Source organism: Bufo gargarizans, chromosome 2, assembly GCF_014858855.1.
Source record: "Bufo gargarizans isolate SCDJY-AF-19 chromosome 2, ASM1485885v1, whole genome shotgun sequence".
Taxonomy (NCBI): domain Eukaryota; kingdom Metazoa; phylum Chordata; class Amphibia; order Anura; family Bufonidae; genus Bufo; species Bufo gargarizans.
Genome location: NC_058081.1, coordinates 468,186,474 through 468,203,734, shown reverse-complemented (window position 1 = coordinate 468,203,734; position 17,261 = coordinate 468,186,474). Strand labels below are relative to the sequence as shown.

Below are 17,261 nucleotides of genomic sequence, written 5' to 3'. Positions count from 1 at the left end.
TGAATGGTCTAAAATAAAAAACGATGCTATACTTACCTCTTTCCCCATTCTGTTTTCTGTGCTGCTGCTCTGGTCCTCGTGACGCTGCTTCTTTATAAACTGCAGTGGGGGCATGCTGGTATACGGCACATGACCGCTGCAGCCAATCATTGTCCTCCTCCGCTGTCTGCCACTGAGAATAGTAATTTTTTAAAGCAATCATGTGCTGTGTACAGTGACGTACGGCATGTGACTGTTGCAGCCAATAACTGTCCTCATTGGTCTACTTCTGTGGACAGTGATTGGCTACAGTGGTCATGTGCCACATAAAGGCACTTCACTGCAGCAGTTTATAAATCAGCAGCAGGAGGATTGGACTGGTGATGCAGAGAATAGCACTTGAGAAAAAGCATAGAATAGCATCCTTTTTTATTTTAAACCATTTGATGGTTTGTCAGAAATTTTTAATTATCATGGACAACCACTTTAGAAGGTAGAACTCCAGTAGTTTACAAATACAAATAATAAGCATCACCAACTTACTGTCTGTTCTGCCTCACAACCCTTAGGTCTCTGTCAATGGAGAGCTAGTCCAGGTGCCTTACAACAACACTTTTGAAGTGGGTGTTTTTGGAGCCATCATGCATAATATGAAAATCCCTGAGCTTGGATTTGCTTTTTCATTCACACCAATAAACAATGAATTTATACTTGAGTTCATCCCACATGGATTCTCGTCAAGGACTTCAGGGCTTTGTGGTAAGTTATCCTAATCTATATCTTTCTATTAAATATATTGGGTTTAGAAAACCCACTGGTCCTCAACGTGTTCAATGAAAGCTTAAAGGGGTTGTCCCACTTTGCTTTTTCAATCTTACCAGCAGTAAATGTCCTGATAACTTCCTGGTTTGGCTCCGGCAGTTGAGTGAAGGCCACGCCTCCTCATGACTCACCCTGAGAGCTCAGTCCTTGCGTGCTCGTTCATGTGGATGAGTCATCCACATGGAGCCGACAATGTATGTGAGGCCCCCCCCCCCCCCCAGTATAATAAACATTGAGTGCGGCCCCCCCAGTATAATAAACATTGATTGCGGCCCCCCCCAGTATAATATACATTGAGTGCGCCCCCCCAGTATAATAAACATTGGTGGCACAGTGGGCAGTGCCAATGAGGGTTAAAAAAATAAATAAAAAATTAACTCACCTCCACCAATTGATCGCGCAGCTGTCGGTCTCCTGTTCTTTCTTTAGGACCTGTCAAAGGACCTGTGGTGACATCACTGTGGTCATCACATGGTACATCATATGATCCATCACCATGGTAATGGACCATGTGATTAGCTCAGTGACGTCACCACAGGTCCTGAAGCAAGAACAGGAGACCGGCAGCTGCGCGATCAATTGGTGGAGGTGAGTTAATTTTTTATTTATTTTTTTAACCCTCATTGGCACTTCCAACTGCGCCACCAATATTTATTATACTGGGGGGGGGGGCCGCACTCAATGTTTATTATACTGGGGGGGGGCGCACTCAATGTTTATTATACTGGGGGGGGCCGCACTCAATGTATATTATACTGGGGGGGGGGCCACACTCAATGTATATTATACTGGGGGGGGGCCCTCACTCAATGTTTATTATACTGGGGGGGCGCACTCAATGTTTATTAGCAGCACATCATGTCATCATCTCTTATAGATCATAGCAGTGTATCACTGTATTTCGGCGGCAGGAGGGAGCGCACGGCGTCCTCGGTTGCTATGACGCCGTGCGCTCCCTCCTGCTGCCGGAAAACAGTAATACACTGCTATGATCTATAAGAGAGTATCACTGTATTCCGGCGGCAGGAGGGAGCGCACGGCGTCCTCGGTTGCTATGACGCCGTGCGCTCCCTCCTGCTACAAGAAAACAGTAATACATTGATATGATCGGGCGCCCGCGCATGCGCAGAACTATGCGACGTGCGCGCTCACAGTGTGAGTGAGAGGCCGGCTGTAGGATCGCAATAGTTACCAGTGCGCAGGTGCGGCATGGATGCGGCCGGCGAGATGCGGCCGTATCCATGGGATACCAGCACAAACAAAGGGGAGTGAAAGGAGCGTTTTTAGGCTGAATGCTATGTTTTTTTTAATGACATGTATTAGAAGAAATGTTCAGTGGGGGGCAATGATTTAATGTAACCCTATTTAATGAAGTGGGACAACCCCTTTAACCAAGATAAATTGTGCCCTTTATGTGCCAATAAAGTGGCCAGAAAAAGTTAACCCAACTTATCTCCTAAAGAACAGAACATTTTCAGTTTGAAGGACAAGACTGCAGCCAAAGTCATCATGTAACTTATCACATCTCCAAACTGAAGCATACATAGTGAAGAAACATATTGGCAAGGTATAATATTTGTAAACCCGCTAAGCATTTAGGGTGACCAATTCTACTCAAAAGTTTTACAGCTGTAATACATGCATAGCGCCATTCTTTTTTGACAGGTTCCCTTTAAATAGAAATTGTTCTACAGTAGTGGTGTCCCCAAAAAACTTATTGATCTACTGATAGGTCTTGATATTGGGCCACCTGAATATTCAGCTGAAGTCTCGAACAAGCAAGTATAAAAATGCCAACCATTTGCGTATGATCAGCATGGTCATGTATGAAGAAGCCATGTGAAGCCAGTATGATTAACTGTGATTGCTATCACCATTATGATGCAGCAGTGTTCTTGATACACTGCATGCATCTTTCTTCCCTTGTAAATTTCCCAAGTAAGATCCCTCAAAAAGTAGAATCTATACTAAAAAAAGGTTGGCCACTTTGACAGTGTCTGACCGTTATGTGCAATTTTATTGATTGGCACAATCATTTTGATCTCTGACTCTTGGGTCAGTTGTCCACTGTGGCTGTGCTCTCAGTAATGGCTTTCATGTGCTCTTCTTTATCCAGGAATATGTGACCACAACCCAGTGAATGACTTTACACTCAGGGACGGCTCAGTTACAAGAGACAGCAGCAGATTCATTAAGGAATGGACCATGGTTGATGAGTTTGGAAGAACATGCGAAACCAGACTGGATGATGTGTGCAGCCAGTCTCCAAGTCATCAGTGTAACATTCTGCTTTCCAAAGCATTCGAGCAATGCCACTCCAAAATTCAGCCAAGTGATTATTTTAAGTTATGTCAAGAGTCCAGCTGCCATGGTCACGATCCCTGTGAGATCATTGCAAGTTACAGCCACCTTTGCAGGCTTCATGGATTGTGCATAGACTGGAGGTCATCAGATATATGCCGTGAGTATAACCAATTTTAACTGAAGTAAATTGCAAACTGATAAAAACAAAAAGGTCTAGATAGCAAGAGCACTAGAGACCCCGAATACTGTTTTGGTCTTTTTTTTTTATATCCCCGCACCAGCAAGATTGCCACATGTGTACCAAACAAAATATTACTATAATGATACTATAGCATGGAATAATACTTGGATTAAAGGAGCCTACAACACTGCTGGTATTAAAACAGATCAATAAGTAACCTATTTTTTGCTCTATTTTAGTCTATCAATACCTGTGCATCCTACCATCGTGGTAGTGGTGGGGGCCCACGTCCAAAATCTGTCATGGGGCCCACAGGACTATTTACACCCCTGTTAAATATAGATGTAGCCATCATTATCTTGTGTTAATGTAATGGAAGCAGACACATACTATGTGAAAAAGACACCTATTTGCCTTTTTAAAAATATTTTTCTCTGATTTCACAAAAAATACAAATAAAAATGGTATACAAACAAAGCCCCATGTAAAGCATTTCACCTAGATCAGTAGCAGGTTCCTCACCTCTTTATTACATCACCAGCAGATAGTGAATTATTGGGGTTCATTTTGTTCAGCATTTTGGGGGTCTTGTACCATATAGAAACTAATTTGTAGTTTTGTTCTTGAATTTAGTTAATTTATGAGAAAGCTTAATGGATAACAGATCATATACTGATGTATACTGCAAAATTTGTGATGACTGATTAAAATTCCAAGAATTCAAGATATTACAATACTTAAGGCCCTATTGGACTGCACAATTTCGGGCCAGTTATAGGGGATCCGAATGCTCGTTCCTGATAATTTGCCGGTATAATTGAGCAAATGCTTGTTTATCGGCTGATGGGAGTTTTTCATCAGGTTGAAAGATGCCCAATAATCGGCAGCACATCTCCCTGTGTAATCAAGAATGTGCTGCGATCATCTGTAGAAGAGAATGAGGGAGGAATGACTGCAGTTGCAATCATTCCTCTCTCATTCAAAGTTTGCCTCGGCCTATATAATCAGGCATTTGGAAGCTTTCTCCTTCTACATTCTTAACCTCCTAATTTGCCCGAAAAACTTTAATAAAATTAGACCTTATGTATCCTGAAAAAGATGTAAAAACCTATACTTGTCTTTAGCAGTGGATAACTGCCTGGTCTTGAACTGATTAAAGAAAACACGTAATATGGTCATATAGTTCTGAGTCTCTGACCTAATTCCGCAGTTCATTTCCCAACTCATATCACCATACACCACTAACTTTATTTGCCTTAAAGGGGTTCTGCACTTTCATTTAACTGATGATCTATCCTCTGGATAGATCATCAGCTTCTGATCGGCGGGGGTCCAACACCCGGGACCCTCACCGAACAGCTGTTTGAGAAGGCAGCGGCGTTCCAGCAGCGCCGCGGCCTTCTCACTGTTTACCGCCAGGCCGCCGGCCCACTGACGTCACGACTAGTATCAACTAGCGTGGGCGGGGCTAAGCTCTGTTCACTTGAATGGAGCTTAGCCGCGCCCACGCTAGTTAATACTAGTCGTGACATCAGTGGGCGGGCGGCCCGGCGGTAAACAGTGAGAAGGCCGCGGCGCTGCTGGAACGCCGCTGCCTTCTCAAACAGCTGTTCGGTGAGGGTCCCGGGTGTTGGACCCCCGCCGATCAGAAGCTGATGATCTATCCAGAGGATAGATCATCAGTTAAATGAAAGTGCAGAACCCCTTTAAGTTTACCCAAACCTCTAAATTGCCCCCTAGTAAACAAGGGTTGCATCCCCCTAAAACTGAGGTGAAGGCATCAATGTTGGTCCCATGTTCATATGTGCCCACATTGTTTAAAAAAACTACGTTTTCTTATATGCAAATGAGCCTCTAAGAGTAACGTGTTGGTCCCATGTTCATATGTGCCTGCATTGCTGAGAAAAACTAAGTTTTAATATGCAAATTAGCCTCTAGGACCAACAGGGGCGTTACTGTTACTCCTAGAGACTTAGCTCTCTCTACATCTGTGGCACCCTCTGCACTTTAGGGGTTAAGTCAGGGCCAGCCATGATCACATTTACTGACCCTGACTAAAGTGCAGAGGGCTCCACAGTTGCAGAAACGCCCCTGTTGGTCCTAGAGGCTAATTTGCATATTAAAACTTAGTTTTTCTCCGCAATGCAGGCACATATGAACATGGGACCAACACATTACTCTTAGAGGCTCATTTGCATATAAGAAAACGTAGTTTTTCTCAACAATGCAGCCACATATGAACATGGGACCAACCCAGATGTCTTCAGCTGCCAAGTGCACATGTAACATATCAGACAGTTTCATAGGTACAAATCTGCTGACAGAGGCCCTAGAATATTGTCTCAGGTTGTGCCCTTCCTTTACTGTAGGGGCATTATTACAGCCCATCTGCACATATTTCGCCATTTTGGGAGTACATGTTAGGACATACATTAGTGCACAGAATAAATTGTTGTTTTTTAAGTGTCCCAAGAGAATAATGGAGCACTGGGTTTCAGCTTACTTTATATAGGGTTCCTAAGCCATGGAAAAATCCAGATTTTTATCTTGGCTTTTATTGTATACTCCTATGTAATTGGTGCCCTATAGCACTGTGGATGATTGTCATATTATGAATAGCGTATGGGAAACAACTCACTATACACAATGTTCTGTTTGTTCAGCCAACATGGAGTGATAGCTTAATGTCACCCTGCGTGATAAAGCTGCAAAGTCTTCTACACAAACCACATTATCTTGGACAGAAGCCGAATTCAGTCATGAACAATTATTAATAATTATTAGCTGACATTTAAAAAGGAAATTCTCTTGTTTACTGATGATCAAATGTCAAAAGGGTCCTAATGATCAGGATTAGCACTAGACCATAATGACACATTTTGGTAGGATGCCCTGGTATTTTGTGGTATTTTTCCTATTGACTTCAATGAAGAGAGAGTATAAAAACCATATGTGCAGTTGCATATTTATTGAAGAGGTTATCCCATGATTAATTTAAAAAAATGAAAATCAGACATCATATACATGACAATCTAGAACCAGCCCTGTAATTTCATGGATCCAGAAATATCCACATTCATTGTTTTAATTGCTCTGCTAGATTTAGGAGCTCAGGAACGTGCCTTTTCTCAGGGGAGGTATCAATTCTTCCGCGGCTGTCTTCCTGTCATAGTTCAGGGGACATGTCCTATCTGCTGCAGCTTTCTCCCTGTAAATGTCAAAACTTCTAACAGTAGATATGGCTGGTGGCAGTTGAAGGATGGAAGTAAAATGGAAAAAAAAAAAGGATGAAACTGAGCATGTGCGACCACCTCAGCAATATTCCCTAGGCAAACAGAGTAATGAATAACTCAACGACTATGCTACAATTAAACATGTATTCAGATCCAAGCAGTGGTTTGAAAAATGAGGTATATTTTTGGTTGGACAATTCATCTAACTTACATTTTTATCCCAGATGCTGATAGTTCTTACCTCTATTGATACATTGAACTCTGAAGTGTCTGAAACCTGTTCAGAATCCATCCTTTTAACACAATGTTTGGAGCACAATAGGCTAATTATTTTTACATCTTACCTTCTTCACTTCTGGTTGACCAAATAAATAGTCATAATAATAAATTTTGCAGATGAGTACCCATCAGCGGCACCACCGGTTGTGATGGCACGGGCACCACACGCTAGCACCCATAATCTCACACTTGGTACTTGAACCGATGGGAAGGAAGTTGCACATTAGATATTATTTGGGAACTATATGGAACACCTTAAAGGGGTTGTCCCATGAAAAATATTGTACAGTTCTCAAACCAGCACTTGGATCTGAATACTTTTGTAACTGCATGGAATTAAAAATTTAGCTAAGCCAGTGAGTTATTCAATAAAATGTATCTGTATAGCTCCACCTGCTGTTTGCATTTTTTCTTATTTCTTTGTCCTGGTTTCTGAGAAGGCCACACATGCTCAGTTTCATCCTTTAACTGCCTCCTGAGTTGTGATAGGGAGAGCATGGACACGCCCCCTTATCTGCAGCAGAAAAGACACTCTCCTTGAGCTTCCAGCTTGAGATAAATCTAGCAAAGCAGTTAATGGGGAGATCTCTGGATCCATGTAAGGTACAGGGCTTTGTTAGAAAGATATTGTCATGTAGTATACATAGTATGATGTCTGATTTTCATTTTTTACATAAGCCATGGGACAACCCCTTTAAATAAGAGGAGAGGCAGTAATAGAATGTTCTACTATACAATCTAAGGTTAACCTTGTGTAAATGTAGCCTTATGTATTACTGACAAGGCAGCTATCAGAAATATCTGGGCCCCTTACTGGCTAATGGTCAAGCCCCTGAACTATGTATTATGCACTTTAACCTCCATTTCCACAGATTTTTATATGAAGGAAAAACATGAAAGGTACCATGTTAGGAAACAGGTTTGTACCTCATTCCACATTACATTAGGTCTCTTTCACCCTGTAAGAGAAACCCTGCAGTTCTCATGCAGCAACTGGTAGGTAGTGGGTGGTATTTACTATATACATCCTGCAGTGGCTTGGTTTGGGGTGGCCCCAAAGCTACGCTGGGTCCCCCGGACACCGCCAAGGTGTCACCACATGTTGCTGCTGTCCGGAAGGGATGGTAAGGCGTGGTGCATCCCAATGGGAACTAAGTCCAGAGAGTCAGGGTAGTAACCAGCGTGCTTCTTTACTGGAGGAATTTAGGTACAAAACAATACAGGCAAGGCATAGGGCTGGCTTCTCCAGTCTCCTCCCTGGCAGAAGAAGGGTTTGATAAGGAGGAAAGGCCTGAGCTAGCTGTCCCTCTTTCTCTTCAGAAGGCTGGTACCCTGGTCCAAGGCTGGTGATTCAGGGTCTGTGGCAGTGCATCCCCGTCTTAGCGTCTTCTTCTGGTCACTCAGTAGTCTGGCAGAGTCTCCTCTTCCAAACACTCTTCCCTAACTGCAGCACACTAGGGGCTTTGACTGCTCTCCTTATATACAGTTTTTTCTAGACTAGAACCTTTTAGTCGGAGGGGTGGAGTGGAGAAACTCAGCACAAACAGATACATTGTTTCAGCTACCGTCTGGTATAGACTTACATTAGAGCTTCAATGATACTCAATGGCAATGACGCAGCAGGTGTTCCAGAAAAAAAAAGTTTCCAGACATAACAGAGCTAAAACCAGACATTTAAAAGGTCACTCTGTCTGCTTTTTGGTGGTAAACAAGTCTGGGTTTTCTCTCCAAAACATGGTGGTAAACAACGTCTGGGTTTTTCCCTCCAAAACATGGTCTTCTTTAAACCCTATGGCAGCTGAGGAAAATTACCAGCTTCTCAATCAAAGCCCTAACGGTCTCTAAGTATTCATTAACCCTTTTCACAGAGCCATGTAAATACAGTGATAATGACCAGGAACTATATATCACAACATATACTGTATATAAAATGCACTTACACAGTATTAAACAGTGCAAGTTAACCCTTTTAGGTGAAATAAAGTAAGAAGTTTAAACTTTGCATATGAGAAATAAGCAAATGTTCAAAAATGTCCAAATGTTAAAGTACTCCCTGCTCCAGGGCACTACAATCCCAGAAAGCATCTGCTGATTTTCCATCACCTCATGCGATGCTACTATGTTCCTGCATGTCTTTACCAGAGTCACCCATATTACTAGTGGAGGGTTTTCCTCTTTTGTTGCTTTTAAGTACGTGACTGAAGGGATAACAACACCTGAAGTTATCCATCTGCTTTGAGTAAGGATTTGCCTCATCGCTGTGGAAATCCTCATCTTCTCATAGACTGTCCATGTCACCGCATGAAGATTCTCTCAGATTTCCCAAGACACAATTAAATCTGAGACAATGTACTATAAGTTTATGAGTCTCTGAACCATGTACCGGCAGTCAGTAGGGTTCTGACTCCTGGTACCTCCATTGATTGACTGCAATGCTCCAATAAGAGCCACATCCTCTCACTGTTTACCAGGCAACGCTCCACACTTTGTCCTATTAAAGTGAATGGAACTGAGCGGTAGTATCAGGCACAGTCCCTACCAAATGTACAGAGCTTTGGCTGGTAAACAATTAAGAGGACGGAAAATTACCGAGGCCCGTTTCCTCAGCTTATTGGTGAGATTGCTTAGAATTGAGTCCATTCTATTCTGTCTAAGAATAGGCCATCAGTATCAAAGAAAAGTGACAAGTTTCATGGCCCTTTAGGATAGGTTATCAAAGTATAATGAGTGGGAATCCAGTTCCAGTACAAAATGACACGTGTCTATGCTATTCACTTTATCGGGCTAAGGAGTATTACCAGACACAACCACACATGTATGGGTTCACTATGAAGCAGTTGCACAACCATTGATCAGGCAATGATGGCCTATCCTACAGGAGTTGTGCCAAGCATTAAAGATAATTGATTGGTGGTTGTCCCAGCGTTTGGACCAATGAGTTCTGTGAATATGAAATGACTTCAGTGCTTGGCACAACCCGTTTAAAGATAGTCTGTCAATGTAACATTCTGGAAATCCCCTGTAAGATATAGCTGTGACTTGTTTGAAACTATTGGACTGACATACAGTACAGTATTTGACTAATGTATGACAAAACAAAGGAAATGTACTGTGTATGCCATCTATACCCAATACACATGAAAGTGATATACATAAATTCTTACAAAAACATTTCCTTCAGTACGCAAAAATTTACAGCTTGAAAGAAAGTTATTTTTGGTGTATATCATTTCCATGCATGAAGATGATTCACCATGTAATTTTATACCCATCCGATCCCCAACTCAACTCTGGGTGTGGATTCTCGTATACATCGCCCTGACGTAAACCAGTAACGTCAATGATAAATATTTACTCAAATTAAATGATCAAAAACATGATTGGAAAGCCACATAACATGTGATATGTGGAGTTTTCCTTTTCTTTTTAACAGAACTAGCTACTTTCACAATTGGGACTGTTTTATTGCATGGATGTTGAAATCAAACACATATGATTTCTCTTTTATTTATGTAAAATATGCCCCATTATTTGGCACATCAGAGGAATAAACTATATGCACATGGCAAGGAAAATCTGCTTTTATGCTGATTAATTGCATATGTTATTTGAAAGAAATAACTCTCCTGGGTTACAGAAAATGATAAATGTTTCGGAACTAATTAAACATTTCAGTGCTGGTACTAAATAATATGACCTCTTTCATTTTCCTTTGCGTGGGCATGTATATTTTTACAAATTTAGATATTTCTTGTATGCAGCTTCTAGGGTCATTTATCCAGGGTCATTAGTTCTTTGACTCTTTCCCAAATGCAAGATGCTCTGTACACTAAAGGCCCTTCACACCACAGATGATCACAACTACTGATGTACATTAGTGGGCTGTACAGTAGTAGTTTTCAAACCAATGAGCACTGGAGCTATTGGCTGAAAATGCACCTTAGGGTCCATTCAGGCGACCATATTTCTGGGTCCGTGGGTGCGGAGCAATTCATTTCAATAGGGCCACAAAAGATGCAGACAGCACACCTAGTTCCGTTCCGTGGCCCTGCAAAAAGATGGACAAGAATAGGCATTTGTAGTATAGAGCTAGCTGTGTGCGTTCCACAAAAAGCGTAAAGAATACAGCTGATACCCGTGTTTTGCAGATGCGCTATTTGCAGACCGCAAAATACTTACGGTCGTGTGATTGGACCCTTACAGACTTCCTCCTCAGCCCACCCCCTGCATGTACTCTGCACATAATAATGGTAGTAGTGAGATCTCTGTGTTCCTCTCTACCCTGGAGGGAATATAGCTATACTGAAAGTCATTTATATCATAAGTAATACACACACACAGAATCTAGTGAAGATAGAAAACACAAATTTTTCTTCTCTGCACAAAAACTATTTTTCTGTACCTTGGTTGCTCCTTTAGCCTGTGGGCCCTTTAACGGGTATCAGGCTACAGATACAGTAACACCCATGATAAAGCTCATGACCTTCTATTGTGCCTATGTAAAGGGGTCCTAGCTCAGGCTCATTTTGCTGCCCAGCTGCTTGGGTGAACCTATCCACAAGCACTGCAATGTTAGCAGAAAAGGAGGGTGATATTCTTAAAGAGGACCTGTCACCCCTCCTGACATGCCTGTTTTAATAGCTACATGCATTCCCCATGTAATAACAATTCTGAATCATCTATTCTTATGGCTCTATGTTGTCTCATTCCTTTATTATTTGCACTATACGTTATGAATGGATTGCAAAAAGTCTGCAGTAAGGGTACAGAGAGGAGGTAACCAGTTGGGGGGGGGGCCCGGACAGTCTGAAAATGGCAGCACTGATTGGATAGGGTGAATCTGTGCAGGTACACCCCCCAACTGGTTACCTCCCCTCTGTACCCTTACTGAGGGCTAATAGCAATTCAGTCATATCTTCTAGAAGAAATAACAGAGGAATGGCACAACATACAGACATAAGAATAGATGCCCCAGAATTGTTACTACATGGGGGATGCATGAAGCTATTGAAACAGGCATGTTAGGAGAGGCGACAGGTCCTCTTTAAGGGTCATATCAACCTACACTTTCTTCTATAAGGGATGACAAATTTGTGGCAAAGAACCAAGCTCTGGGATAAAAGTAACTGCATTTTATCCAGCATGAGAAGAAGGACACCTCTTGTACTCTCTTGATATAGAAAGACCAAAGTAGAATGACTAAAGAGTCACAAAACCCTTCTCTTTTATGGAGGAAAAGGATGGAGACAAAGGATGGAAAAGTCCTGGGGATGAAAGAGTACCAGCGTACCAGTTGTCTTTGGATAAAGCTAGAGGAGAGATCCTGTTGGTATTTTGCTCTGGGGCCCTCACTCCTCTCTTGCTATAATGAGTTTTAACATACATTGTATGCAATGGGCTATGCAGGTCATTTTAAAGGATTCTTACATGAGATGACTGTCCCAATAAACTTAAAGGCTATTTCCATCAGTGGGGCAATTTTTTTATTATTGCTTTTTACATATTTTGAGCTAAAAATAAATGTTTCATTTGGTCCTTGTTAAAAATATTGAGCTGTTCTGTCACAAAGGGTTAACTGTCTAGCTGTGTGAATAGTCCTTTTTTACTTTGTGCTGCTCATAATTAAGATACGAATTGAGCTATAATGAGTGTTTAGCAGGTCAGAGATCAGAGCTAAGGTGCCATCAGCTGAGCTGTCTGACAGAACAGAGTGGAAATTCTGATTCTGCTACTAGATAAACCCAAGACTGCCCAAAGTCAGAGGTCAAACTTTTCAATAAAGACCAATTGAAAAAATATATTTTTAACTCAAAATGAATACAATGCATTAATTTAAAAAAAATCCCCCCACAGGTATGCATAGCCTTTAAAAATAATCACAATATATGTAAAAAAGCACTGATCATATGCTTACTGTCATCTTCTCCATCTCATCTGCAGCAATGGCCTGCCCCAATACCATGGTATATAATCATTGCCATGTAGGATGTGACAAGGACTGTGACAAGACAAACAGCAAAAATATGTGTTTTGAGTCTGACCACCGAATAGAAGGGTGCTTCTGCCCAGATGGAGAGGTGAATGTTAATGGGAAATGTGTTTCAGAAAGTGTTTGCAACCAGTGCACAGATGAATATGGAGACCACCACAAGGTAAGAACATCAAGTTTTATGATAAAAACATGTAAGCTATTCAAATATTTCATGTATAAGACCACTGGGGACGTCTTGTGTTGGATGAAGGCATAAAAAATTTAAAAATTAAGTTGAGGTCAGATAAGTTATAGATTTGTTCAGAGTTAGAAAAAAAGGTCTACTTTTGGTATGGAAGCTGCACCACTCTTATCTGTTGGCAGTATTTGGTACTGCAGCTGAGCAATATTCACTTGAACAAGGATGAACTGTAAAGGCAATCTTGGCTGAGACACCTATCATAGGACCAAAGATCACTGTGTAGCAGTGCAGCCACTGAACTGAATTTGGTTGTGTCGACTGTGATCCCAGAATTTAAAAAAATCTAGCAGTATTGGATTTTTTTTTACGATTCTAGGGTTGTGGTCAAAGCAACTTCCAAGCTGAGCTGCTACTTCCATTCAGATCAATGGTTGCACTGCTGCACTGCAATATTTTGTTCTGTGACTGTTGCAACCAAGATCACCACGTACAGTAGTCACAGCCTAAAAGCTGATACAGCCTTTGAAAACTAGTGGCACTGTAAGAGGAAAATAGCAAACACCTTGTCTAATGCTTGATAACCTCTTTAAATTAAAAGCTGTCCCTTTGTATACATCTGGCAAACATCCAGGTTTAAGATATAAATTATATGGTTTACATATGGGTTTGGATCAATGGGATGGGATTTGGTCTTGAAAATCCATGATAGACTGTAGAAGATTTGTAACAGATTTGTTTCTGCTTACTACTGGAATGACTGTTAGGTCAGTTGCATCTTATGGTGACCGTATGCATAGTATTCCTTTAAAATGTTTTGCGCCCTTGATGGGTCTTTTGGTTTTGAATTTGCTTGTTCATGACTTTTGCGATTAACTACATCCAAAATTTTCATTCAACATGTGCCTTTAAGTCAATACATTCTCTGATATATATTTTTTTTAGCATTTGGAAACCTGGATACCTTTACACAACCCCTGCAGTATCTGCATTTGCCTAGACGACAGGATCACCAACTGCTCACTGAAGCCATGTCCAACCATCAAGCGTAATACAAATTCTACAGTACATTTTTGAGAAGTCATAGTTAGAAATTGACTGATAATACATTTACTTGTCTCTTTTTACTCTTTTTAGCTCCTACTTGTGGCCCATGTGAAATTCCATCACGTAAACGGAGTTCTGATCAATGCTGCTCGGAGTATGAATGTGGTGGGTATTTTATCCATAAGATAGATAAATATCTACTAATTAATTATTGAGGTAATAAACATACAGCAGCCATAGCATAATACATCTGCTGAGTTGAACCACTCATATGGGAGTATCACATCATTTCCTAGACGCCCCCCCCCCCCCCCCCCACTTTGGCTTAGAGATTATATTATTTTTTGTGGGGGGCCCTTGCATTCTCTGCATGATTCTTGGAGAATCATCAAAGGGTCCTTGTGGACGAAGAATGTGTGAGTCTTTGCACCTCAGCAGGTGATGAGAAGTAGTGGGATATCTGAGCATGAATCCCCAAGGCGGGTTGACCAAAGGAGCTGGGAGGTAGACATGGAGACGGCACTGAGTTCCGTCAAAAGGGTCTCAATGCCGAAAAAGAACTGATCAGGTACATCCCCATAAATTCTGAATGGAGAGCAATCCATTCAGGATGCATCAGGATGTCTTCAGTTCAGTCTTTTTGACTGATCAGGCAAAAGATAAAACTGCAGCATGCTACGGTTTTATCTCCGGCCCAAAAAACTGAAGACTTCCCTGAATGCCGGATCCGGAATTTTTTTCCATAGGAATGTATTAGTGCCGGATCTGGCATTCAAAATACTGGAATGTCGGATCCGTCCTTCCAGGCTGCGCATGCGCAGACCGAAAAAAAAAAAATGCCGGATCCTTTTTCCGGATGACACCGGAAAGACGGATCCGGCTTTTCAATGCATTTTTCTGACTGATCAGGCATTTTTAAGGCTGATCAGGATCCTGATCAGTCTTACAAATGCCATCAGTTGGCATAAGTTTTGCCAGATCCGGCAGGCAGTTTCGGCGACGGAACTGCTTGCCAGATCACTGTACCGCAAGTGTGAAAGTAGCCTAAGGCATGAATAAAGTTACTGGTACATCATAGTCAGTATCATCATCGGAAACATCTGAAAAACTCATACTGGTAAAAGATTAGGGTACTAGGGACTTGGGAACTCTGTAGTGTACCCATCAACCTCCACCTTGGACTATGTTATGCACATTTGTAAGACTCCTGACACTCAGGTCCATACTATATATTTTAGTGGATACAAACAGGGATTGTACAGAATACTATTTGGAGTCTGTACATTTACACGGAAGAATTGGGCACCATCCTGGGACCAAGACCTATTCATCTTATACGTGAATTTTCAGCAACTAGTGGGTAGCAGTTAGTGAGCAGCCCACAGATAAGTCTGGGTCCCTGGATCTGATGGAAAACCTCTGAATCACTTTATATGAAATTGGATGTATAGAAAAAGTAGCGTGTGACCTCATAGATTTCCATAAATGCTGTATAATGGCTCAGTGCGAATCGGAGCTTGAAAAGAGTTGTAATGCGACCATTTCATTGAGGCCTATGTATCCTGACAAATACTCCTCATACATTAAGTCCTTCTTATAGTAGGTGGTGAGTTATAGGATTTGGGAGTTAATTGTCTGAATTGCCATTTTTTTGGTAGAAAATCATTACTATTGTATGGTTTTCTAGAATTTAAAAGGGTTGTCCCATCTTGGCCTTTCATGGAATTCCACTTTAAGAATTTTTTTGAATTCTATTGTTTCTCTTATATTGTCTTAGCTTTCTCATATATCCCACTAATATTGGCTTCCTGTGATTAAACCATTACCCTATTTTGAAGGTAAGACATTTTGTCCTGTTCCCTGACCATAGTGGTTAAGGAAATATCATGGTTTTGGCACATTCAATGACATAAACCTAATATTCAAGTGGAAAATATTGTTGTCATTAGGACTGACTCAATTTCTATCGTGCAATCGATTCCAAGAATGACACGCCTATAGCATCCGAAAGCCAGATACTAATTCATTTCAGATAAAGCAGCTCGATCTGCACAATGGCAATGTGTGTGGCTTTTCTGATTCATACTATTAATTTGAATGTACCTCAATCACATCAAAAAAATGTATTTTTATTTTTAAAAAGTGCAAACTTTTCCAAGCAGGGGATGAATTGTAGGAAACACACAAGAGCACTTATTGCTTACAAAATGTATATTAGTTAAAATATAGTTCAAATGAAAGCGAATATGACTGAAGGATCAGACTACACATGGTATGGTCTGTTACCATGGAAATATTTAGGCCTGTTCAGGAGCTGTAGACACAAAACTATGGTAATGTTTAAATTTAAACTACTGTTTGTGCTATGTTGCTTCTTTTTTTTCATTTGAGATCTCATTTGAACCTACATGATCGTGACATAAGGAGGGACTCAAGACCCCTATTTTCGTTATTGGTGGTAGGAGCTCCAGCAATCATAGTTCTCAAATCTGTTCCATAGATTGTGGATAAATATTTTTCGTGGTGTGTCCCCACTGTGCTACTTATGTCTTCTCATTGACACACTTAATCATTTCTACACCGTTAAGTGTCTCTTGTTTGCTAAGACTTATGCAAGACTAAACATAGTGGAAAGACCTCAGGGTAAGGTGAGGATTTGCGACGTCTCTGAAGGTAACATTCTGTTAGGACAAGTTTGTTGTGTGTTTTATGCAAGAGATGGCCTCTTCCCGCTGGCATGACATTACCATGGTGATAAACACAGAGAAGGAACACAACATTATTTTCCTAATTTGAAAAACACTTTTTTTTACACCTAAACATTTTTGGTCAACAGTTTAAAATGCATTTAATCCCTTATTTGACAAATTTTAACTTCCTTCCCCTGGAAACTTTTTGTCATGTAGACATGTCAGGCCTTAATCTGCCCATTTAGGTGTTGAAGTATCGTCCCCCCAGGGCTTTAGATGAGATGTTGAGGGACCTCTACGGCTTATGTTGTTTGATTCTTTGTATGTTTTACATTAGATTTACTTAGAATTGTTTATTTCCTTCCAAGTAAACCAATACACATTAAAATTTGAAGGATTAAGCTGAAAGGGATGTGTTCCTGTCAACACAGAAGTATGACAGCTGATAAAACGCAGGCTCATTTACTGCCTCATTTCATATCTCATTTAGGAAATGCAAAATATTTTTTTGTTAAATTTTTCCCCTTATCCTGGAATTGTGTTGTCGAGTTTATTA

The 17,261-nt window shown here is 41.0% G+C and overlaps 1 protein-coding gene across 1 annotated transcript in view; it reads left to right on the top strand.

Moving 5' to 3' along the window:
- VWF (von Willebrand factor) overlaps positions 1–17,261 on the top strand; it is a 198,183-nt gene that overhangs the window by 123,931 nt on the left and 56,991 nt on the right. Inside the window, exons 36-40 of the mRNA XM_044281052.1 lie at positions 549–738; positions 2,918–3,262; positions 12,739–12,950; positions 13,914–14,016; positions 14,106–14,180. Coding sequence (XP_044136987.1) covers positions 549–738; positions 2,918–3,262; positions 12,739–12,950; positions 13,914–14,016; positions 14,106–14,180 — 925 coding nt within the window. The remainder of the gene's footprint in view (positions 1–548; positions 739–2,917; positions 3,263–12,738; positions 12,951–13,913; positions 14,017–14,105; positions 14,181–17,261) is intronic.